The sequence below is a fragment of the Solanum dulcamara genome, chromosome 2 (assembly GCF_947179165.1).
Source record: "Solanum dulcamara chromosome 2, daSolDulc1.2, whole genome shotgun sequence".
Classification (NCBI taxonomy): domain Eukaryota; kingdom Viridiplantae; phylum Streptophyta; class Magnoliopsida; order Solanales; family Solanaceae; genus Solanum; species Solanum dulcamara.
The window spans coordinates 76880153-76904756 of NC_077238.1; the positions used below are offsets into that span (position 1 = coordinate 76880153).

The 24604-nt window shown below is 32.0% G+C and overlaps 1 protein-coding gene across 1 annotated transcript; it reads left to right on the forward strand.

The window, feature by feature from the left end:
- Positions 1–8889: 8889 nt before the first annotated feature.
- LOC129877391 (EPIDERMAL PATTERNING FACTOR-like protein 1) lies at positions 8890–10459 on the forward strand. Its single transcript, XM_055952890.1, has 3 exons — positions 8890–9263; positions 9610–9702; positions 9889–10459. Exons 1-3 carry the CDS (start codon positions 9129–9131, stop codon positions 10069–10071), a joined length of 411 nt encoding a protein of 136 aa, XP_055808865.1. The 5' UTR covers positions 8890–9128; the 3' UTR covers positions 10072–10459.
- Positions 10460–24604: the final 14145 nt, after the last annotated feature.

Consider the following 24604-nt stretch of genomic DNA (forward strand, 5'->3'; position numbering starts at 1 on the left):
ATTTTCCAACTACAACCCCTGCTAAAAAAAGCGCTAAGGCATGTACATGGTGCACATTAGGCTCTAATTTCTTTTCATCTGCTACCATACTAGATGATGATTTTTTTGAAGATTTCACGTCTAATTTCACTCTATTTATTCGGAGATTTCAATCTTTTAACGCTTCAACGACATCATCACAACTGCCATATTTTTGGTACAAGCTTCCCCTAACGCCGATGACCATTTTTGTACATTCTTTCCAAGTAGAATATATGCCTTGTTTTTCCCCTTAAATACCACGTAGACATACTTTTCCATGATACTAAATATACGAGCGAAATTAGAGCGGAAAAAATATTTTGGGCGTTGAATTAAAAAACAATAAAGGAAAGTGGATGGAGAGGAAAGTGGCTAGAGTATGGAAGACAAAAAACACTTCTCATATATATAACAGTCCCTACATAAAGTGAATGGAGTATGGAGTACTTTAAAATGAAGAGTAGATGGATTTGACGTGATCACTGTCCAAGGAAAAAAGTCTTGGGAAGTGAAAACTAAAGGGTAGTGGTTTTGGACTCTTTCTTTAGTAGTTTTACTTTGGAGGGCATTTTGGGTACAAAAATAAAATGAATTGAACGATCCACCTTTGTCAGCCCCAATTAATTATAAAAATAACCCTAAAAATGGAGTTGTGACAATTCATGCCAATTTTAGTCGTGACATATATTTATCGTTTCTTAATATGTGTGCATTGCCTCACAAATTCACTTAATATGGAATAGAGGAAGTATCCAATAATTGAGTGATCCTTCTTTTAAGTAGTAGGCTAGTAGCCTAACCTAGGTAGGTTAGAGACATATTAAAAAGGAATCCAATTAATATACCTACATTTAGAATTAGTGTTGGTTTAAGTTATTTTAAGCAGTTTATAAGCTGAAAATAACTTATAAGCTAAAAAAATGATGAGTAGGAGTAGCCCAATTTATTTTTTTGGCTTATAAGTTATTTTCAGTTTATAAGCTGTTTTAGATAAGTTAAGTCAAATAGACTCAATTATTTTTTGGGTTTATTTTAATGTCATGCCCCGGGAGAGTACCCTAGACGTGGCCGGCACTCGAAGACCATTGCTAGTCTTCAAGCGAATCAATTGGTCCAATCACACATTCATTCAATCACATTCTATCAGCGGAAGACTCAACTCGCAAGAATACTATTCATAAATAAGGACAAAGGCCAACCATCTATCCAATCAACAACTAGTAACAATGAAACTAGTCAAAACGAAACAAATCAACATCTTCCATACTCTAGTCTATGAAGCCTCTATCAACAATCTAAGAGGTGTCAATGACAGTTTCATGGGTACCACAAATCAAATAAAGGAAAGCTAACTCAAAGCTGAAAAAATAACTGCGGGATCCTCCGGAAATAAGGAGGACTCACCAACTAGCTGGAAGCGAATAGATCCTCAATGGTGCACCTGTTGATGACCTCTAGTACCTTTCTCTGCATCATGAACGAGTATGGCGTCAGTACATGAAATGTAAGAGTATGTAAAATGGCAGAATAAAACATGCATCAGGGTAGAATCAAATCAACTCAGAATCTCAACTCAGAAGAAGGAACAACTCAATCAAGATGTCATAAGTCTAAACAAGAATATGATTTATACAAGATCAATCATATACAATCCAATCCAACCCATTTCAATCCGACTCAGAGTACTATCAAGACTTATATGAGAGTTTCTCTTATCCGACAACTATCACTTATGAGTCAATGATAGTACAACAAACCGACGTTATTACCACGCCCATTCATACCTTACCAGAGTAGGAACGAATCAACAATCATGGATCCATAACCAATCAAGTCCTATCATATCAGGAAAGTAATTTGAGAAACATCCGACTTTAACGGTTCAATCCTCTCCTACGTTTGGAGACGTAGATATTGGATTGGAGTTATTACTTACTCTTACCCAATTCGGTACTCGATACTCCTCCCAAGACTCAATGCTAATAAAACTCTATCCAATCAGTTCAATCTAGTCATTTCGACAAGTCTCATACTATCAAATCAATCTCAATCACATTTTTCAAGAGTAGTTTAGATATGCATTTATGACAATATTTAATCATATCTAATCATTTCTCCATTCATTCAGCCAATCTTTTGGAGCTAAATCATGAATCGTCAAGACTTCAAATCAACAATTAAGGAGACTCAAAATATTTAAGTTTATTATAAAAATATGTATAACAACTCATACTAATCAACTCTTAGACCCAACCTAGTATAAGAATATTGTAATATATGGATCAACTCAGGTTCATGGGGATGAAGACATGAAGAATTTATCAAGTTCTCAACTCATCAACATTAACATAACAAAATCAAGTTAGTAGATGTAAAAACTCATTAGGACATGGATCTATCAAGAAAACTCCAATCATATGAACATTCAACTCAAAGAAGATGTAGAGTACATGGGTGAATTCAATCCATGTAATGAGGAGCCTTACATACTTGACTTGAAGAACAAATCAAGGATTTGATGGTCTTACTTGAAGAACTTGAACTCTAGCCCTCCTTCTCTTTTCCAATTCTTGCTCTCAACGTTCTTAGGTGTTTTTGAAGAGAAAACTCCTTAGAAACCGATATGGGGGCAGAAATGGTGATCCCTAATGTAGTGGGTTAGATATAGGATAAGGGGGAAAGGTCCAGAATGCCATTTTCTCAAGAAAAATCTGAATAAACGGGTCCAGGGGACTGCAGGCACGATAGTGGCGCGCCGCACCATCACCCAAACTACTGCAGCTAGTTTCGAGCGCTCTGCTGGCGCGCCGCGCCAAGCCTCAAACTACTGCAGCTAGTTTCGGGCGCTCTGTTGGCACGCCGCGCCAAGCCCCACTACAACGATAGACTTTTGTAAAACGGTCATAACTTTTTACTTCAAACTCAGAATGAGGCAAACTTGGTGGCGTTAGAAAGAGGAAGAACAGAACTTTAATTTGATAGGTGATGGGACACGTAACTCTTAATATTCTGAAAGTTATGGTTGTTTGAAGTTGACCTTTATACAGACTCATTCGAAAACTTAGCCGATAGAAATTGTTTGGGCTTGTCTTGGTGTTAGAGATCTTTTATGACCCTAAACCACATCTAGTACACTTTAAATACTTAAGAATTGATCCTAGCTTATAAATACAATTTGAAGTCATAGAGTTCAAGCCTATACACATACGAAGAATGGTCTGAATCTTAGCGTAGAAAGTTTCGAGGTGTAACATTTAAGCACAAAGTGACTTTAAATTGGCTAACCAAAGACTTAAAAAACTGAAAATAACTTATAAGCAATTTATAAACCAATACAAACGGACTCTTAGACCAAAGAAAAGAAGTTTCAACAATATTCATGGATAATATCTATACCCTAGAGTCATATTTAATTAGAGCTTTAATGCTACTAGGGGTCTTTTCTTATTTCAATTTGGTAATAGATCTAGTTTACTACTCCTTCAAATTATTTTATTTGTAGTTCCTACTAAAAATAGATAATTAAAAATATTTTGTCATTTCTAAAAAAAAAGAAGATATAATTGAATACATTCTTCTCATTTTGCCTTTAATAGTAAACATTTTTTGAGGTAATAAGCATTAACTAATTAACATAGAAAACTTAAGTGAAAAATACAAATACATACTTTAACATTGTGATTATTTTGATTGACTTTTTTTTATTCGTTGAAGAAAGATTAACGTTTTAAATAGTTAAAGATAATAAACAAGAATATAAAAGTTAAAATATATTAAAAAAATTAAATGTGAGAAGTAAAGCTGTCCAAAGGAGTACCTTGTGTAGCTTCTTCATATTGCTATATTATATGTGCATATATATATATATATATATATATATATATATATATATATATATATATATATATATATATATATATATATATATATATACATGAATGTTGTTTTTATTCATATCCTAGGACTAAGATACTAGACATTATGTCCCCCTCTATTTCATACAGACTTTTGGGTTAGTAATAAACTGGTAGGGGTCTGTTGAACCCCCTCCAACTCAAGGAAGTCAATAATAATTTTTTTTTGGCTGGAGTGGCGGGCGGACTCAATATTAGTCTTTTATTATGTCATCAAACTCTATTTACGAGTAATAGAGTAGAAAGTATTTCTTTATTTTTAATTTAAGGTATCAAATTCGAGTTATATTTTTATGAACTTTATTGTAGTAGGGAATAATTTATCCGCAAGTGAAATTTTTTTAGCGCATATAATTTCTATAATATTTTCCTATGTTTTTCTTCTTCTTCTTTGGTATTTCTTTCTCCCTTTTTTTTCCTCCTTTTGCTTTTTCTTTTTCTTTTCTTTAGTTTTTTTCTTCTTCTTGCTCTTTCTTTATTTTTTTTCTTCTAAATTATTTTCTCTTTTTTTTATTTTTACGTTATAAATTATTTGTGGTAAAAAAGAAATATAGTCATTATTATTTATAAATATAATTGAAAAAATATTTCAAATCTTTCAAGTGTTATATAATAATTATCATTTTATAATTTTTAATAACTTTAAGGATATTTCAGACATTTTGATAAAGAAATAGTGTTTTAAAAACACTTATTTACTAAACATATTAATAACTTTTTTTCCTTCAAATACAATATTTTTATTCAAATACATAACTATTTATTTTTAAAATAAATTTAAACTTTTTAAAATATTTCTTTTTAAATGCTACTTCTTTTAACCAATCCAAACGGACTCCGTAAACTTGAAGTTCAACACCCCCACCCTCCAACCCTCCTTACAAAGAAAAAAAGAACTCTTCATAAAAAGCAAATGAAATGAAACCATCATACTGTATTGTTTCCTCAACCCCAATATTTCATTTATTGTTGTACCTTTCATTATTTACTACCCTTTAACCATGTTGTACTTTGTTGGGGCCATAAAGACTGCATGCTTGCACATGCCTCTACATTTAACAAGCACTAAATTTAACCAACGTACATATGGTCCATATATACCCCCACTCTAGGAAAACTATATTTGTCTCGGATCGTTTGATAAGTTGTATTAGAAGAAATAATTCATTTATATATTATAATGTTTGATAGAAACTTTGAATATATGTATTAGTTATACATCCTACATGATATTATAAAATGTATAGCTAATATCTTACATTTGGTGGTATTAGTAATAGATATGATTTAATACCATGAAATTAAATATGTAAAGACAAAAATATCCCTCGAATTCTTTTAATTTTTTTTTTTATTTTCTTGATTTTATGTTTTATATTTGAATTTTGTACTACTAATTTTATTTATTTATGGGTTCATATTTTTATAATACAAAAAAATATTTTGTCATGTCAAAATTTTAATTTTATTTATTTATGGGTTCATATTTACAAATATTAAAAAAATTGTCATGACATTTTTTTTTATAATTAATTTTTTTATCAAAGACCTTTAAATTAGAGCTCCCAACATATGCTTCAGACTTCCTTAAACTGAGGTAACTTATAAGATAAAGGTTATTTCATCCGTTTTAATTTATTTATTTTATTTTAATTTGACAGATAGTTTAAGAATGTAATTTTTCTTTTTAATTTTATGATTTCAAATTTATTAAAAAAATAATGATTATGACCCAACCTACCCCCTAAAGCAAAAACAAAAAAAAAAAAGGAAAAAGTATTAACCAGAAGGTAAAGGTTCTCCTCATGATCTGTTAAATCAATCAGAGTCAAACTTCACTACCCATTTTTTCTTTTCATTCTGCAAAACCTGAAAACCAAATGTGTCTCTGTCTCATTAAATGTTTTCTAGCAACTCCAATTTTTTTTTAGAAAAATGAAATAAAAAGTCAAAAATATTCTTAAATTATTTAAATTAAATAAAAATACTATTTATTTATAGTTTAATCCAAAAATACTTTTATCGTCAATACTTTGATTCAAAAATGTCCTTATTATTATTTAATGGATAAAACATGCACCTATTATTACAAAATAGGTCAAAATGCTTTTTCCTAAATAAATATATATATAGTTTTTAAAAAATACAATCTTGTTCCTAATAAAAATATACTTTTAAGGAACTCTATTCTTGTTTTCTTTCTTTTTAAACCACTTTAAGTAATAAAATTGTAGAAAATTATTTTATTCTTCATAATCTCAATTTATCAATTAAAATAGAACAATTTCATGTACTCTAAGTTTTAACGGATAATATATGTCATATATATAAGATCATAATAAATCTATCATTAATTTTTATTCAAATAACAATAAAAAATAATTGTAATAAAATAAGAAATATTTTTAATTTTTTTATATTTTTTCTAATTGAAGTAGAATAAACATTTCCTAATAAAAAAATATTATTAGGAAAAAATGTGTTCAAAAAGAAAATAAATATTATATTTATTTGAAAATGGGCATTTTTGACCCATTAAATAACAATAAGGACATTTCTGGACCAAAATATTGACGGCAAGAACATTTTTGGACCTAACTATAAATGAAGAACATTTTTGTTCATTTCAAATAGTTTAAGGACATTTTTATAGTTTTTTTATTCTTAATTACAGTTTTTATAAGTTGAATCTTGAATATGAACTTTTTTTTTGGAAGTACTTTTCTCTTTAATAAATTTAATGCGATACAAATTTAAATTAATCGAGATTTTAATACAAATATTACATATGAAAAGAGAAGATTTATACAATTGTTGAGTATAACTTAATGGAGCATAACAAAGAATTTTAATCGATTATAATAAGCTTCATAATGTAAATTAGAGTTAGGAATAAAAATACATCTAAACTATTTTACTTTATTGAGTTTCATATTTATATTATTGAGAGTGAGTTTTTTATTCGAACTATCACAATGATTAGCGGAACCAATAAACATACAACTAGATGTTGACTAGATCAAATATTTGTCTAGAAATGCTTCTAGGCATGTTATTCATAAAATATTCGTCCCGCCTATCATATATAATGACTCTAATTGCTAACACATTAATTTTCTTAATATATTTTTAACTGACTTTTTTAAAATTTCAAACTCTCTCCTTTTAAAATCAGAGATATGGGTGCCACGGCAAAGATGAGACCGCGACTAAAAAGGTGAAGAAGAAGATGGTGAATGTCACGGTTGGAATAAATTTATTTATGGGGTGATAGTTTAACTTTTAACCTTAATTTTTAATCTAATATTAATTTATTTAAATTTGTCACGGTAAAATTATTTTTTTGTGCGGAGTGTCATGTGGCAGAATTTTCAAATAAAAGAGACAGTGTACACACATCATTAGAAATTAATTGAGATGTATTTCTCTATTCATCTTTATTTGTTCATATATGACTTGACATATATATATATATATATATTTTATTTTTTTAAACAAGATACTTATACTATATCGCTCTTATTAATTATAAGTCATTTAAATATAAAATAAATGAATATTATTTGATAATTAATATAATTAAAAAATATAAAATAATAAATTATTATTTATTTTTTAAACTATATAAATAAAATTAGACATTTATTTTAATATGACAAACAAATAAAGATGAATATTGGATTAGTGTACAAAAACTGTTTATAGTTAAGATATTAATGCACATTTACTATCACTACCAGAAGATTGTTAATATCCAACGGGACCACTGACTCAAGGGTCAAGCAAATGAAGCTTGTGCTTGAGGCCCTCAAAAATTGTAATTTATTTTTGTGAAAACATCAAAACTTGTTAAAAAAAAGTATAAATTTTTTTAACATAAAAATGAAAGAAATAACTATAAAAATAAGACAATTTAAAGGAGGAGATGTTGACCTAATGAGCGTTTTCTTTTTGGTGCTTAAGGATATTTATTTATTTATATTAAGAAGAAACTAAATAAGTATGAATATGAAAAGAAAAAAGAAAGAAATATTGAAAATCTAATACAATCTCAAAAGGACACTCTTAATAAATTTTAACAAATAATTTAAAAGCTAAATGAAAAAAAGAATGGAAAGTGTTCTCTAAATGGATTAGTCTCCAATTAATTAGTCAGTTAGATGATAATGAAATTCGAGAAAAAAAAAGAAGAAAAACTCTACATCTCAAAAATTTATGACAACAATAATAACATATTTCGTGTAATAACTTTAAAAATAACAGGTTGTTCATAGATCTTATTTCTAATTTTGTGAGTTAGAAAGACAACAACAGCAACAACAACAACAACCCAGTGAAATCCCACAACATGGGGACTAGTGGGTTAGAAAGACTATTTTCAATAAATTCTTAACTATAAGAAATAATTTTGAAAATCCTTACCTACGAGTCCTGTTCCTTAATCTAAAATTAAGATTTTCTGATAGTGTATAAATATTGTTATACTCCATCCATTTCAATTTATGTGACAATTTTTGAATTTTGAAATTCAAACAAGTCTTTCTTTTATCGTAATTTTTATTATATCTTTAAATAATTGAATTGTCTATTATTACAATTTATAATTCTTTTTAATTACTTAATTTTTAAATATGTATATTTTATTTAAAATAATTTAAATATTTAATATCCAAATTCACGATCAGAATTAAATAATTTTACTTTTTAAGATTTGATCTGTCATCTGTGTCATCTGAATTGAGGCGAAGGAAGTAGTTAAAATCTAAATTGCATGTGATACAAATTAAAAGATGTTTGTTGATAGAGAATAAAACTAAAATTAAATAGGTGGTCCAAAATTCTAAATTAATTAAAACCTATTCATTCTCCTTTTTTTTTTCTGCCACCAAAATCTCCCCTATTACTTCCTCTCCTTTTCCTTGTCTTGTTGTTTTCACTATTCTTGTTTTTTCCCTCTATAATAAAAACAAACACATAGTGATGAAATCCTCACTCTGCACCTCTTAATTTCCCTTCTCTTTAAAGCCAAAAACTTTCAACATATTTAATTCTTCATATCTCCATCTCCCTACTCATTCGTTTTCTTCTTTTCTAGAGGCAATTAGGGTTTTGATCCATCTTTATTTTCTTGCTTCTATATGATGGTTAACTAATTCTTTGATCATGTGAATATAGTTAAAGAAAAATGTTACAATGAAAGCTATGAGTATAACTTTATTAATTTTCTCCATCAAAGAAATTATTATTGCATTTCTCCTTCTTCTACTTCTCTCTCCTAATACCTATTCCTTAAACCCTATTAAACATGAAACCCTAGACTCTACAAAGGTAAACCTCTTTAATTTCTTCTATTGTAATCTTTTTGTATAAATAGTACTAGTACTTGTAGTAGTCCATGTGGTACATAACCAAGAATCAATTCAAATTTGAATTTTGAATATATGTCGGTAATTTTTAATCATAGACATTTTATCAGGAAGCTAATAGGCTTAATTATCATGAATTAGGTCGGTGTGGGAATGCCTATGAAGTAAATTAAAGTGGTGGAATCGAAATCTAGTCAACTAGTTTAGAATGAATGTGATTTATTGTACATATGTATAAATGATTCGAGTTGAAAATAGTAGATTATTGAGTAATTAGATATATTTTTGTTTTGTTTTGAGTTTTATAGGATGTTTTAGCTGAAGAGAAATCAAGATTGGGTTCGATGCCACCGAGTTGTTATAACAAGTGTAACCAATGTCATCCATGCAGGGCAATTCAGGTCAGTGGCGTACACAAAATTTATCAATAATTAATTGTCACAATTTGATTTTGTACAATGGTTTGTCGTTCCAACGTTTTATTTTCTTAATTCCAAATTAAATATTTATTTTGACTTTTATATATATATATACAATTAGTGAACAAGTCATGTTGAATTATACAAATCTACATGCTACTAGTGCAGGTACCGAGCTTACCAAGTCATAATGGAGTCGAACCAAGTGGCGATGTGGCTCGAACCCAAGCTAGGTCTATGGACTACAGTACTATAGAGTCATCGCTTTCACATGCAGGAGCTAGCAGGTACTCGAATTACAAGCCACTCGGATGGAAATGCAGATGTGGGGGTCACTTCTACAATCCCTAGCTCTAAATTATCTACTTCTTTTTAAAAAATGAGTTTATGATGTTAATAGAGGGAGCAAACAGACGCTCGGAAAAGTTCTTGAGATTCTCAAATCACTCTTTTTAGGAAAGCAGCAAGAGTTACAATAATTAACATATGAAATATGTAAATTTTTTTAAAAAAATTAATAATTTGTAAAAATTAGAGTGAGTCAAGTCAAGACATTAAATGAGGTTGTTATAGGTAGCATTTACTATGGTGTACATGTTTGATAATTAAATACTGATCGATTGGTAAGGGGTGTTAAATAAATGTAGTGAGGTAGGTTTTGGATATTTGGATCTTGTGAAAGTATTTTTCACACTACCAGCTTTAATTTATTGAATATGAGATGTTATTACTTTATCTATGATGGGTTGTGAATAGTGTTTTTGGCTTTTTAATTATTGATAAATTTTAAATTTAGTTCGTATGAATATTTATTCGATCAAGCATAGTATATTTTTATTTATTCATTTAATTTGATTGTTTTGTTTGTGAATATTTATAAAGTTTTATAATTATTAATTATTCTACCATTTAATTATTTATGTGCTATGTTAAATTTACATTGTTCTTCACATCTGACGATAATATAGTGTAATAAATCATCAAAATATAACATGTTTTTCACATGAAGGAACCAAAACTATTCATTTAATTAATTAAAAATTAAATATCATGAAATAATAGGTCACAAGGACTAAATTTATAAATAAGTTCGGACCAAAAGTGCTATTATATGTAAATTATAATATTAGGGTAAACATGAAGAATTCCTCCCTCTTTTTTAATTTATTTCTTTGGTTTATCTTGATACGTAGTTTAACAAAGTTTAAAATACGATTTTTAAATTCTAAATTAAAAATATATAAAATATATTAAAATATCTTTTAATTTTACTGTCTCAAATATATCATGTGAAAGTTTATAATTAAAGAGTCGTCAAAAAAATAAAATTATAATTTTTTAATGACATTAAAAAGAAAAATAATATAAATAAATTAAAATAAAAAAATACTTATTCTACTATTATACAATGTCAATAAACAACTATTTTAATATATTTTATTTAATTCAAGAATCGATAAAAATAAAATTATATTCACACTACTTTTATTCTATTTGTAAAATTACGCTCGATACGTTTTGTTCAATATAATAGGAAATCTTTTTCTTATTTCTTTGAATTTGTTTCAGTGGCAGGCACACATGAGTACAGTAATTCCAACTGTCATGCATGGCAACCACAAATAGGATTTTTATGATATTTTTTGGATGATTCTTTTTCCTTTGTTGGACAGTCTTTTACTTATCCTCTTGGGATTTTCCAGACCTTCTTTGTCAATTTTGTAGAAACAGTCCTCATGCATGTGTTAATTACAAAGAATACCCTCATGAAAAAGACAAAAGTGAGGTTAAAATAGTCAGTGCAATGTAAAAGTAAGCAAAAGGTGTTATAGTAGTGTATCATAGGAAAATAAAAAAGTGGAGTATAATAGAAGCAGAAGAGAAGAGGACAAGCAAAAAAAGAAAAGTATAGTTGCTGTAATGTCTCATCAGATTGCAGTCTCACTCTTCATTCATAAAGAGTTTTAACACAATCGTACGACGAAGAATCGTTCAAAATTATATAAAAAGATATTACGCATTTTTTTTCATTTGATATATATGGGACTCTTCAATATTCACCTCATGCTCAGGACTAGACGCTTGAAGCGTGAATAATATTAACGAAAAATGATTTAAAATATCTTCGAATTATTAAAAATAGTATAAAAATATCTCTAATTCATCTATTGGCTACAATTTAATTATTTAGAATTAATTACAACAATAACAACAACCCAGTGAAATCCCACAATGTGGGGTTTGTGGAGGGTAAAGTGTACGCAGATCTTACTCTTACCAAAATAGGATGACTGTTTTCGAAAGACCCTCGGCTCAAAAGAAGCATAAAAAGAGGTCAAAGAGGTCAGATATGGCTAAGAAGTTCAAAGCGTTATGAGAAAAAAAAATAACGAATAACACAAACAACGAAAGTGACACAGATCAAATAGAGTAATCAAAGTACAAAAAATAATAGAAAGATAATAACAGAAGTCAGAGCACAAGAAATTATAGTGCGCTAATGCGCCTACTAATACGAAAGAATAACGAGACTATGTACTAGCCTTCTACCCTAATATGGGTCCTCTACACCCTCCTATCTAAGGTCATGTCCTCGGTAAGCTGTAACTGCGTCATATCTTGTCTAATCACCTCTTCACAATATTTCTTCGGCATACCCCTACCTCTTCTGAAACCATCTATGACCAACCTCTCACACCTCCGCATTGGGGCATCTGTGTCTCTCCTCTTCACATGCCCAAACCATCTGAGTCGCATTTTTCGCATCTTGTCTTCCACCGAGGCCACTTCTACCTTGTCCCGAATAGCCTCATTTCTAATCCTGTTGCTCCTAGTATGCCCACACATCCATCTCAACATTCTCATCTCGGCTACATTCATCTTTTGAACGTAAGAGACCTTAATTAGTCAACACTCCACCCCATATAACATAGCCGGTCTAACCACCACTTTGTAGAACTTGCCCTTAAGTTGTGGTAGCACCTTCTTGTCATATAGCGCACTGAAAGCGAGCCTCCATTTCATCCACCCTGCCCCAATACGATATTTGACATCATCGTCAATCTCTCCGCTACCTTGCATGATAGACCCCAGGTACTTGAAACTTCTTTTCTTTTGGATGGCTTGGTCACCAAGCCTAACTTTCGCGCCAACCTCCTGAGGTGTTTCACTGAACTTGCACTCTAAGTACTCTGTCATGGTCCTACTCAGCTTAAACCCTTTAGACTCCAAGGTATATCTCTAATTCTCCAGCTTCGCATTAACTCCTCTATGAGTCTCATCGATCAGGACTATGTCGTCCGCAAAAAACATACACCATGGCACCTCACTTTGAATTTGTCGCGTCAATCCATCCATCACCAAGGTAAATAAAAATGGACTAAGGGCTGATCCTTGATGCAACCCCATCACAACTAGGAAGTGCTCTAAGTCTCTTCCTACCGTCCTTACCCTAGTTTTGGCACCCTCATACATGCCTTTGATCACCCTAATGTACGTCACAGGTACACCTTTAACCTCCAAACATCTCCATAGTATCTCTCGTGGAACTTTATTGTAAGCCTTTTCTAGATCGATGCATACCGTATGCAAGTCCTTCTTCCTCTCCCTATACTGCTCCACTAGTCTCCTCATAAAATGGATGGCTTCTATAGTTGAGCATCCCGGCATAAATCCGAACCGGTTCTCTGAAATAGACACGCCTCTCCTAACCCTTATCTCCACCACTCTTTCCCACATTGTCATAGTATGGCTTAGAAGCTTGATACCTCTATAGTTGCTGCAGCTCTGGATATCCCCTTTATTTTTGTATAGAGGGATCATTACGCTCGACCTCCATTCGTCGAACATCATTATTGTCTTAAAGATGATATTAAATAACCTAGGCAGCCACTCCAAACCAACCGAGCTCGCGTTCTTTCAAAATTTCCCAGGAATCTCGTTAGGTCCGATCGCTCTTCCCCAGCGCATCCTACGCACAACACCCTTAATCTCTTCGATCGAAATACTCCTACAACACCCAAAATCGTGAAGCCTCCCTGTATGTTCCAAATCTCCCAACACAATCTCTCTGTCCCCTTCTTCATTCAAGAGTTTATGGAAGTACGACTGTCATCTCTATTTAATGAGGATCTCTTCTACCAATACTTTTCCATGCTCGTCCTTACTGTACTTCACTTGATCTACATCGCGTTCCCTTCGCTCTCGCACCCTATATAGCTTGAACAATTTCCTATCCCCACTTTTCTCTTCTAGTTCAGCATAAAGACATTCAAAAACTATCATTTTTGCTATCGAAACCGCCGACTTTGCCTCCTTCCTCGCTATCTTATAAAGTTCCCTATTTGTCCACTTCTCCACCTCATCCTTGCTTTCTATCTGCTTCGCATACGCTATCTTCTTTGCTTCCACCTTCCCTTGCACTTCTCCATTCCACCACCAATCCCTTCGATGTCAGCCACGGCTACCTGTCGAGACTCCCTACACTTCCCTTGCTACAACTCTAATACAACTAGCCATCCTATCCCACATAGTGTTTGCATCCCCACTACTATTCCAGGCCCCCATATCCTTCAATTTCTCTCCCATATCTAGAGCACTAGCCGTGGACAAACTCTCCCATCTTATCCTAGGTCGGTTATCCCCGACCCTCTTCTTTCTCGTCATCTTAATCCTTAAATCCATCACCAAGAGCTTATATCGGATCGTAAGGTTGTTGATCGAAATGACCTCACAGTCTTTGCACAGACCTTTATCATCCTTTCTAAGGAGTAAAAAATCTATCTGAGTCTTAGCCACCGCACTCCGGAAGGTTACCAAGTGGTCCTCCTTCTTTGGGAAACTCAAATTGGCTATCACCAACCCAAAAGCTCTTGCGAAATCCAAAAGTGAAACTCCTACTCCATTTCTGTCTCCGAAGCCAAAGCCTCCATGCACATCATCATACCCTCCCGAAATAGATCCGATGTGTCCATTGAAATCCCCTCCTACGAAAAGCTTCTCAGTAGGCAGTATGCCTCCCACTAACTCGTCTAAATCCTCCCAAAATCGCTTCTTATCCTCCTCGCCTAAGCCCGCTTGCGGTGCATAAGCAGTAATAATGTTCAACGTGATCCCTTCAACAATCACCTTAATCGACATCATCCTATCAGTGACTCTCCTAACCTCCACCACCTGGTCCCTTAAATTAATGTTTACTAAAATGCCTACCCCATTCCTATACTTCGATCTACCAAAGAACCAAAGCTTATACCTGTCTACCTCCTTAGCTTTAGAACCTACCCATTTGGTCTCTTGTACACAAACTATATTAATCTTCTTCTTCTTTAGAATCTTAACTAGCTCTATGGATTTTCCCGTCAACGTCCCAATGTTCCAAGAACCTACTCTCAGTCTAGACGCTCCTTTAACCCACTTATCCCTTCTTACCCTCATCTCCGTTCCCGTCTCCGTCCCTGAGCGAGAATATGACCCTAGTCTACCATCACTATCCAAAGCTACGAAAACGCGTATGAACTAATAAATTATTCAAAGGTTTAAAGTCAACAAAATGTAACTACAATTGTATGAGCAAAGAATAGATATGAAAACCGGAGGTACCAACTCTAGTTGAAATGAACATGGCTGCCGCCGTAAAACACTGTTCACGTCGGAGTACTGTTCATTTCAGAGTTATTGTTCACATCGGAGTTACTATCCACGTCGGCTTGCCAAGATGTTGTTCACAACGACCTTTGAGTTGTGTGGGTAGTAAATCTTGGGTTGAACGAATCTTTGGGCCCAAAACCCAAAAATGATAGCATTTAATGAAACAATATTTCGTTGAAAAATTTTATCGAACACCTTCAAAGCACTGTTCACGGTGCTTTAATAGAAGGTTCCAATTAATGTAGTCTCCAACAAAAATTTATACAGAAGTGCTGGTCAAAAGTGCAAAGATAAAACCAAACTAGAAAAAATTCGAAGTAGAAACTGAAGTTTCACGTCAATCAGGACCAAGACACGCAACACGACTGATACCCCTTGACTTCGTCGGAATCGAATCAGTGGTAAAAAAAAGTTACTAGAGAGATGGTTTGAATGCGATTGTTTTTGTGTTTTTCTTGCAGAGTTGAATGTGTTATTAGGAGTGAGAAATGACGGTAACAGAATTTTAATTAAATAATTTAAATTTTTTAAAAATATGTGGCGGTCATCTATTGGTTACAATTTAATTTTTTAAAATGAATTATAAATCAAAATTTATTTAATAAAATTTTAATTATGAAAAAGGGCCTAAAATGCCCCCAAACTATTGAAAATGGTACAAAAATGCCCTCATCCATATATTGGGCCTAAAATGCCCTTTTCTGTTAAATAAAATATCATTTTTGGACCTAAAGGTAGATGTCAAATGTATTTTAGGCTCAATAAATGGATGAGAGACATTTTTGTACCATTTTCAATAAGTTGAAGGCATTTTAGGCCCTTTTCATAATATTAATATTGAGCCCATGATAAAAAAAATAAACCTTGGGCCTAACTCAATCCCAAATATTAGTTCATGAGGGGAGGATCATTGAAAACCACATATAAAAAGTCCATGTTCCTATTTCACAAACGATGTAGGACTCCAACACCCCCAAAATGAACACATGGAATGTGGACAATATAAGATAGGGGTACCAACATAAAAAATGAATGAATTGAGATTAGGAATGATAATGGGACGAGATAACTAGTAAAAATTTTAGTCCCCCCTCCCCCTTTTTTTTCCAATTTTTAATCCGCCCTGCCCTGCCCCGCCCCGCCTCCCCCACCCCCCAAGTTTTGACTCATTTGGTTACTTTCCATTACTTCTACAAATGAAAACTTTATCACTTTAGCAAAGAGTTCACTGTTGCTCTAGAAGAAAAAAACAGATCAATTTTTCCCTCTTAAATTGCAGAGGAAGAATAGTAAAAGACAAATCTAGTTACATAGGTACACATGAGAAAGCACAATAAATTATCATAACCTTACAAATGTAATATTTGGAGGTTATTATGAAAACAAAAGGTATGTGAATTATTGAGATTGTTAAGAAAATAGGTCATGAAAATAAAGAGACGTGAGTTATAAAAATGATTTTTTCAACATATATTTTAAGCAAAACACACTAAAAAAAAGAAAGATAAATATAAATCCTAGCTCAGGATAGCTCACTTTTCTATTGGATAAATAAAATTAATATTAAATATGCATGAGAATTTTGCTAAATCGACCTTAGCTCATTTGGTAGAGCGGAGGATTGTAGTTGCCGCTGAAATCCTTATGTCGCCGTTTCGAATCCTTCATGTCGGATACATTTTTTTATTTTGGGTCAACTTGTGCCACACGTGTGCATTTTGTTAAGGGAAAACTACGATGTACTTACAATTTGAGTTTGTATAATTCACACGGTTATACAGTTGTATTTTGTATAATTTTCGCTATTTTATACAAATGTTGTGCGTGAATCGAATTGTATAGCAAAATAAACAAACACTACAAATTTTATAGCGAATCATACAAACGTTGCGCATGAATGATATAGTGAACTATACAAACTTTATATAAAAAAATGTGAATTGTATAGCGAATTATACAAACGTATACAAATGTTGCGCGAATTATACAAACGCTGCTATAACTATAGCTACGAATTGTAATCAGCAAACTATAGCTATGGAACATAGTTAAGATATTTTTGAGTAACTATATGCGCAAATTCCCCGTTTGTTATATATTTATTAGAGCTTAAAATATTCACTTTCACCAATATTAAAATGATTAATTTTTTTTATTGTATATTTAAGAAATTTAATCTAAATCTATCTCGTTAAACAAAGAAAACTATTTTCGTCATTTTCTTGTTAAGTGAGCATCCAAATCCTTCGTTTAGATGGTGAGAACTTTATATCCATCTTTTTTTCCTTTTAGAAAAATATTTGGTGATTTATTTCCATCCTTTTTTTAAAAAAAAAGAAAAATTCCACCCGGTACTTAATATCTACTTGATGATTGACTAAGTTGGATTCATATCGACAAGTCTCACATTGAAGGTAATTAACTCCCTACTAAATGAGTCTCTTATCTTATGGCTCGAATCCGAGACCTCTACATGAACTTATGTCTTGTGTCACAACTTTTTCCACTAAATTTATTCTCCTTGACGTAACTTGTGCCACTGAATTTATGCCTTGCGAATTTTATTTTTTAATATTAAGAGTAAAGATTTGCCTTGCGAATTAGATAGCACGGAACTTATGATCAAAAACAAATATTCTGTAAAAATGTCTGCCTAGTGAATTTATGTCATAGTTAAGAGTAACTTGAACAATAAATTTTTATTAAATAAGCAATAGAGAAAAATAATAATTAAACATCACCTCAAAATAGGAACATTTGTGTCGAATGACCCAAAGAAAACCCATGTATATGCAAATTGGGCATTTAGGCCTTATTGAACAATGGGCCACTATGACGGTTCATATGCCTTAAAACTGTTTTCATTCTTCTTAAATGTTTTTGGTTTGAATGCTAAAAGTAAAAAGGTTCTCACCATCTAAACCAATTTCAACCAGTCATTTTCAAGCTTAAATATTTTTCCAACCTAACCTTCATCTAGTAGGCAGATCAACTGGTGTCCTTTTCGAGCCGAAGTACTTGTCATCTTCAAATCAAAAGGGATGAGGTAAAAAGACTTGAAAAACGAGCCGAAGTACTTGTCATCTTCAAACCAAAAAAGATGAGGTAAAAAGACTTGAAAAACGTCCTTGAAAGGTGGAATATCTAAAAATGTGTTAGCGAGTTGTTATGACTTATGATCAATAAACAACCTTAAAAGTGGATCTGAAGGACCCATTTAGGATCTTGTGCAAGAGGGTAAAGGAAAATGAAAAATCATCAACTTGAGACTTAAGTTGTTAAAAAATGAAAGCTACCAAATATAATGGCATGCATATTTCATCGCCTATCGGAATTATTAATATAATGTTTTTCAAATGATAACATACCCAGTATTAGGGGTGTACATGGACCGGGTTGGTTCGGATTTTTTACAAACCAAACCAAACCATTTGTGTCGGGTTATTAAATCTATAAACCAAACCAAACCAATAAAAGTCGGGTTTTTCAATATCAATTTTTCTCGGGTTTTTCGGTTTTTTTCGGGTTTTTCGGGTTTCTCGGGTTTTTTGAGTTTTTTCGGATTTTTTCGGGTTTCTCATAGTATCTAATAAAAAGCACAGAGCAGTGCTTCTTAAAAAGAGTTTTAGTATAAAATATTAACATATAAGATGGAGTCACAACACTGTTTGAAGTTTTAACTTTATAATATAACTTTATAAGATAAGTTTTTTTTGTATATTATATAGATGGGCTACTCAAGTCCAAATCTAAATGTAAGAAAGAAAACAAAAATTATGAAAAAAAATTTAAAAATATTTATAAATTACATTTTAATAAATATTTTTATGTATAACATAATTTAAAAGTAGTATATCTATAATCGGGTCGGTTTGGGTTCGGTTTGACTTTTTTTAGTTAAAACCAAACCAACCCTATAATGGTCGGGTTTTTTTTTCAAACACCAAACCAAGTTAAACCAAACCACTAGTCGGGTTTTTTTTCCGGTTTGGTTCGGTTTGTAGGTTTGGTGCGGTTTATCAGTTTGTCCTGTACAGCCCTACCCAGTATAAGTCATACATAAGGTATGGAGAGAATAGCGTGACACAAATTTTATCCATACCTTTAAAGATAGAGAGATTGTGTCCGATAAACTCTCAGCTCAAGGAAAAACATATCAAAATTATTAACATTTATGTTTGAAATATCTTTTTGAAAAGAAATTTTACTACATGCTTCTATAATTGCTCTATTGTTTTTCCCCTGGGAGTAAAATGTCTGTCTCAGTTTAGACAAGAAAACATTTTTAGGCTTCTACTAGTTGCCTTGATATCCTAAACACCATCTTATGATTAATATATATCTTAACATAATATCAGCATTTATAAATGAAAACTAAAGATTTAATTTGGTATAGGATTGATTGGGTTTTTATACTTCATTTTCTAGATATTTAATGTAACAACAAGAAGAAACCCAGTGTAATCCCACAAGTGAAGCGTGAGAATAATAGTAGGATAAGATGTACACAAATTTTACCTCTACCTTTATGGAGCAGTGAGTTTATTTTCAACAGACTGTTCGCTAAAAAAAAGTAAAATCAAAGTAGGATTAAAATAAAATAACTATAGGAAAGCAAGATATTCAGAGCAAATAAAGCAACAGCCAACATGTGATAGTGCAATTTTTTAAGAGTAAAATGCTATAGATGTGACTACTAACTAATACTTAAATAAGGAGCAGAGTAGATATTAACATGGAAATTAAATCACACTGTTTTTGGACCCCAAACTTGGATCTTGTATTGCATCATGAAAATGAAAAAGGATTTTATGGAGCTAGTTGTCACGGACTCAGACTTCAACTAAGACCTCCGTGAGACACTTGACAACTTACTCATGAATCTTTCACGAAGGCTAGAACGTAAGAAAGACAGGAGAACTTTTACGAAGAAAGCTTTGTATTAATTAGAAGAATGCTTGATTTCTAGATTATTTGCTACAAATGAATGCCCCCTCTATTTATACTACTCCTTAGGGTCTTAAGTATAAATAAAAATTACTACACAAGTCCTTCCATATTTATAAACTAATCCCTCTTCTAGATTTCTCTACACAACTAGAAAATTCTAAGGACTTTCCATGCAAATCCATGGAATTCTAAAGTTTTCCAAGAAAATTCTCCACATGTCTCTAGAACCTTCCACTATGGACTAGCATTTTTCCTATGTAAGGCTTCCACAAGGGCAATTTTGTGACATCTGGCGCTTATGTGGCGTGATGATGTGGCAGGTCATAACATAGTATACTATATTTGAAATTAGATGGTTGCAAATTGCAATATTTAACTAGAAATTAAGTTTAGATATTGGCATACATAATTTTGAACAAGCAGTGTCAGATTATTATCATTTATTAAAAACTCAATTCATTTTATCCCTCCCAAGTTCAATTCAACTCGTCCATTTGACACCTATAATACTAGGTTCAAATGTAGATACGCCTAAAGGTTCAATAATGTAACGATCCGAACCATCGTTAATTTCGATTAAAAAAATCACAAGAATTTAGCTTGACTGGGTCCTACCACCCTGCCAAAGCGGGATGATCCCGCCGGGGCGGCGCCGCCAAAGCAGGAATAAGGATGCCAGAGCGGGATGTTGTGGGATAGAACTTAAGTCGCAAATTTTTGTATTTTCCCCACTTCTCCCAAGTGGAGGTTAGAGGCGAGGGTTTCTACAAAACCCTTCAAAAAGGCTGCTCTTGAATAAAGAACATGAGGGGAGGGAGTCTTAGCTTTTGGAAGGCTTCAACCCGAGAAATTCAATCTGGTCTTGCCCATGGAACACCTAGAACCAATGATTTCAGTAGTGTTATCTCTCCGCAAATGCTTGACGTACAGGTAGGCTAGGCATCTTTTTTCTGAGTAGTAAATCTAAACCTACCATGTAATATTAAAGGAAAATTATCGAGAATTCATATACAAAGTTGCGGGTCATGGGTTACGGGCAGAGATCCAATTGTGATAGGGTCAAATTAGAATGTGACATGAGTATAAATGTGCTGCAGTGAATTGAAAAACTATTGATTGTGTTGTTTTGTGTGCAGCTGATTAATTTATAACAGTCATAGAATCACGTACATAAAATTAAAACCAGTAGATTTTAAGGTTATACCTGTAAAGTTTGGTAGTGGGGACGTTGATTGTTTCTGAAATTATCTTAAATGTGTAATTGAGTTACTTATGATATGCCTAAACGTGTACAGATAAGGGTAACAGGTTAGTCCTTATATAAATGAGCAATTGTTGGCCTACTTTTGTGATGAACTTGTTCTTGGTGGTATAAATATTGTGAGTGCTGAATGAAATTGTGAATGTGGTATGTTTGGATCGGGTGTCACGTTCCGACACATATATGAATTGGGTATCACATTCTGACACATATTGAGATCGGATGTCACGTTCCGACACATTCTTGAATTGGGTGTCACGTTCCAACAGAAACATGACTGGATTGGGTCCCCTAAGAGGGCCAAGTATATGTGTGTGGATGGTCCCATGAGAGGACCTGATGATATATGTATTTTCATGTGATAATAAAGTTAGTGGTAGATGAGTCATGGACTGAGAACTAAAAATGAATTCTTGAGTTGAGGTGTGCTAGATATAGAGGATTATGATCATAAATACACTTATTGGTGGGTAAGAGGATGGAACCTATTAGGCTTGGATGTGATCTATATGGTATAATCATATTCTGTATTTATACACTTAGAAGTTGAAGTTTCTAGTTGCCAGAGAGTGCTACCATTGTAATCTCTATGAATAACCGAGGTAGGGATAGTATCTAGAACTCAAGTGAGGGGGAGAGTGTGGTTGTGAGACGGATATGCTTAAAGTTGTGAGACAATTAGACCAACTAGTGAGGGTTAGACGAAATCATTGAATGGTTAAGGTTGCTAGGTGGGGACTATTAGGGTGATGGAATAACAGTAAGGTGGGTCCCTAACCCACATTTTAAAGTTGTGACTAGGGTGATAGTGGAACCGTGTTGTTTGGGGTGGTGAATACCCTAAGGGTGAGAATAAGGAGTGTACTTACTGGGCTGAGATGGCTAGATTGAGGAAATCTAAGTATTATGATATCTCTTACTTTTCATATATTATGCGGTTGGTATCAGATTGAATGATGATGCCTACTAGTACGTGTTGTTTGTACTGATACTACTCTTGCTATGTCACTTAGCATAGTCAGGTTGCAAGGTCAGTTATGTCTCGTAGGTGAAGACGAATCAATAACTTTTATTTTTTTTCCCTTATCTTGGTGGAAGCTGGATTATTGGTCTTTTATTTTATTTCTACTCTTAGTTGCTCTTGTACCTGTTTAGACTAGTATCCTTGGGGGATTTTCTGTAATTGAGTAAACTGATCGTTAATTGTTCAAGTTTGTTTTAAATTTCGCAATTGTTTTTATATAGGAATTCTCATACTTAGGGTGTATAGTGAGTGTCTGCACGGCCCGATGAGTTGGATCGTGACAAACAAATTATAATCTTAATAAGGTAATGCTCTTTTATAATATTCATCAAGAAAAACTCAAATATTTCACCAAATTTTTAGAAATGGATCAACCATGCCATCCGCTAATGATTAACCTTATTTATTTCATTGTTGTAATACATTTGGTTCATTCATGCTACTATTAACTAATGGAGTCCTAGACTTAACAGATTTTACCACATGATATTATTTAAACTCTTCATTAATGCGTACCAACTCCTTACCTCCTACTTTTACGACTGACGTTATTTTTCTTATTTAAAAACCCTTCAAGTTTTCCATTTACGCAAGAATTGCGTATGTGATATAAACATTGAAAGAAACGAAAAAACATAATGAACAAATCAAAGGTAATATTCTAACATTATTAATTAATAAGGCATGATTGAAGTATAACATATCCGAATTTAGTCGGGACTCTATGAACTTCGGACATTGAGTAAAAAACCAAAAAAAAATATAATACTACAACACCCCAGTGAGTTTTCATTTCTAAGAAATGTTTTTCAATAGAACATCATTAAATATAATTCGAAAGAAATCTTATATTCCTCATTATAAAGACATGAAAAAACATTTTATTCTTACCATTAATGAAATGACTGTAGTATTATATGTATATTGACCCCACTTTATTTTATTATATTATGGGTTTCAACCAAAGTTGTTGGACTATTTTTGGGTTAAGTTGATAATCAATACAAAAAACATCAAACTTTGTACTATTACTAAGAAATATACGTTTCACGTGTATTACAAGTAAGGAGCTGTATATTTTGAAACGTAGTACGTGTACGTGATATATGTGCTACAAAATTAATTAATTGTGGTTTAATTTGCATTTGTTAAATAAATAATTATGTAGGCTTTGATAGTTCATTATATAAGTACCTAACATTTGTCTAGTTTAGTGTCTAAAACTGTCATTATCACAAAGATTTATATTAGTATATATAGAGAAAGAAATCTAACTTGTTTAATGCTGAGAATTAGTTTTCATTTATTAATATTCTATTTAATTAATATATATTTGGAACTTATGAATTATTTGTCCTCATGTTGTTTTATTTTCCCTACCTACCAAGCTAGCTCTTGAAGGCAACAACTAACTAAAATAGTAAATAAGAATTAACTACGAAATTTATTACTATAGTACTGTTAAATAGGATAAGCAATAGATCTTTATTATTCAGTGACAAAATTAATTATAGTTATTCGTCTCTAATTGTATAATAGGAGTTTCAAGCTTAAATGTTAATTGCTGCAAAAAGGTCACATGTTTGGTCCTTAAAAAAAAAGTAGGTTTAAATGTGTTGGGACAATAAATATAATAAATTAAAATAAATAAAAAGTGTATGCTCTTTAATATAAAATAACATGTATTTCTCAAATTTGTAATTTTGAGATTTTTGAGATAATCCTCCATTAAAAAAAGTGATCAAATTTGTAATTTTGAAAGCGAGATAATTTAACTTCGACAGGACATGATGTAAAAATGGTTTATATTTACTTTTTCTCAAAAGTTGGATTAATTATTTTTTACCCATAAAACTTGTAATATAAGTATAAACAGATAGCTAGCTAGGTTAGGTCTAGAGATCAAGCAATATAGACCCTTCTTGTTTAACAAGCAGGTCACCTACATTCAAAGATTATTTCTTATCTATTATTTCTTCTGTCTCAAATTATCTCTCATATTT

Coding starts and splice junctions, on each gene's coding strand:
- LOC129877391 (XM_055952890.1), top strand. CDS start 9,129: ATGAAAGCTATGAGTATAACTTTATTAATTTTCTCCATCAAAGAAATT. Junction 9,264..9,609: donor AAACCCTAGACTCTACAAAG/GTAAACCTCTTT, acceptor TGAGTTTTATAG/GATGTTTTAGCTGAAGAGAA. Junction 9,703..9,888: donor ATCCATGCAGGGCAATTCAG/GTCAGTGGCGTA, acceptor CTACTAGTGCAG/GTACCGAGCTTACCAAGTCA.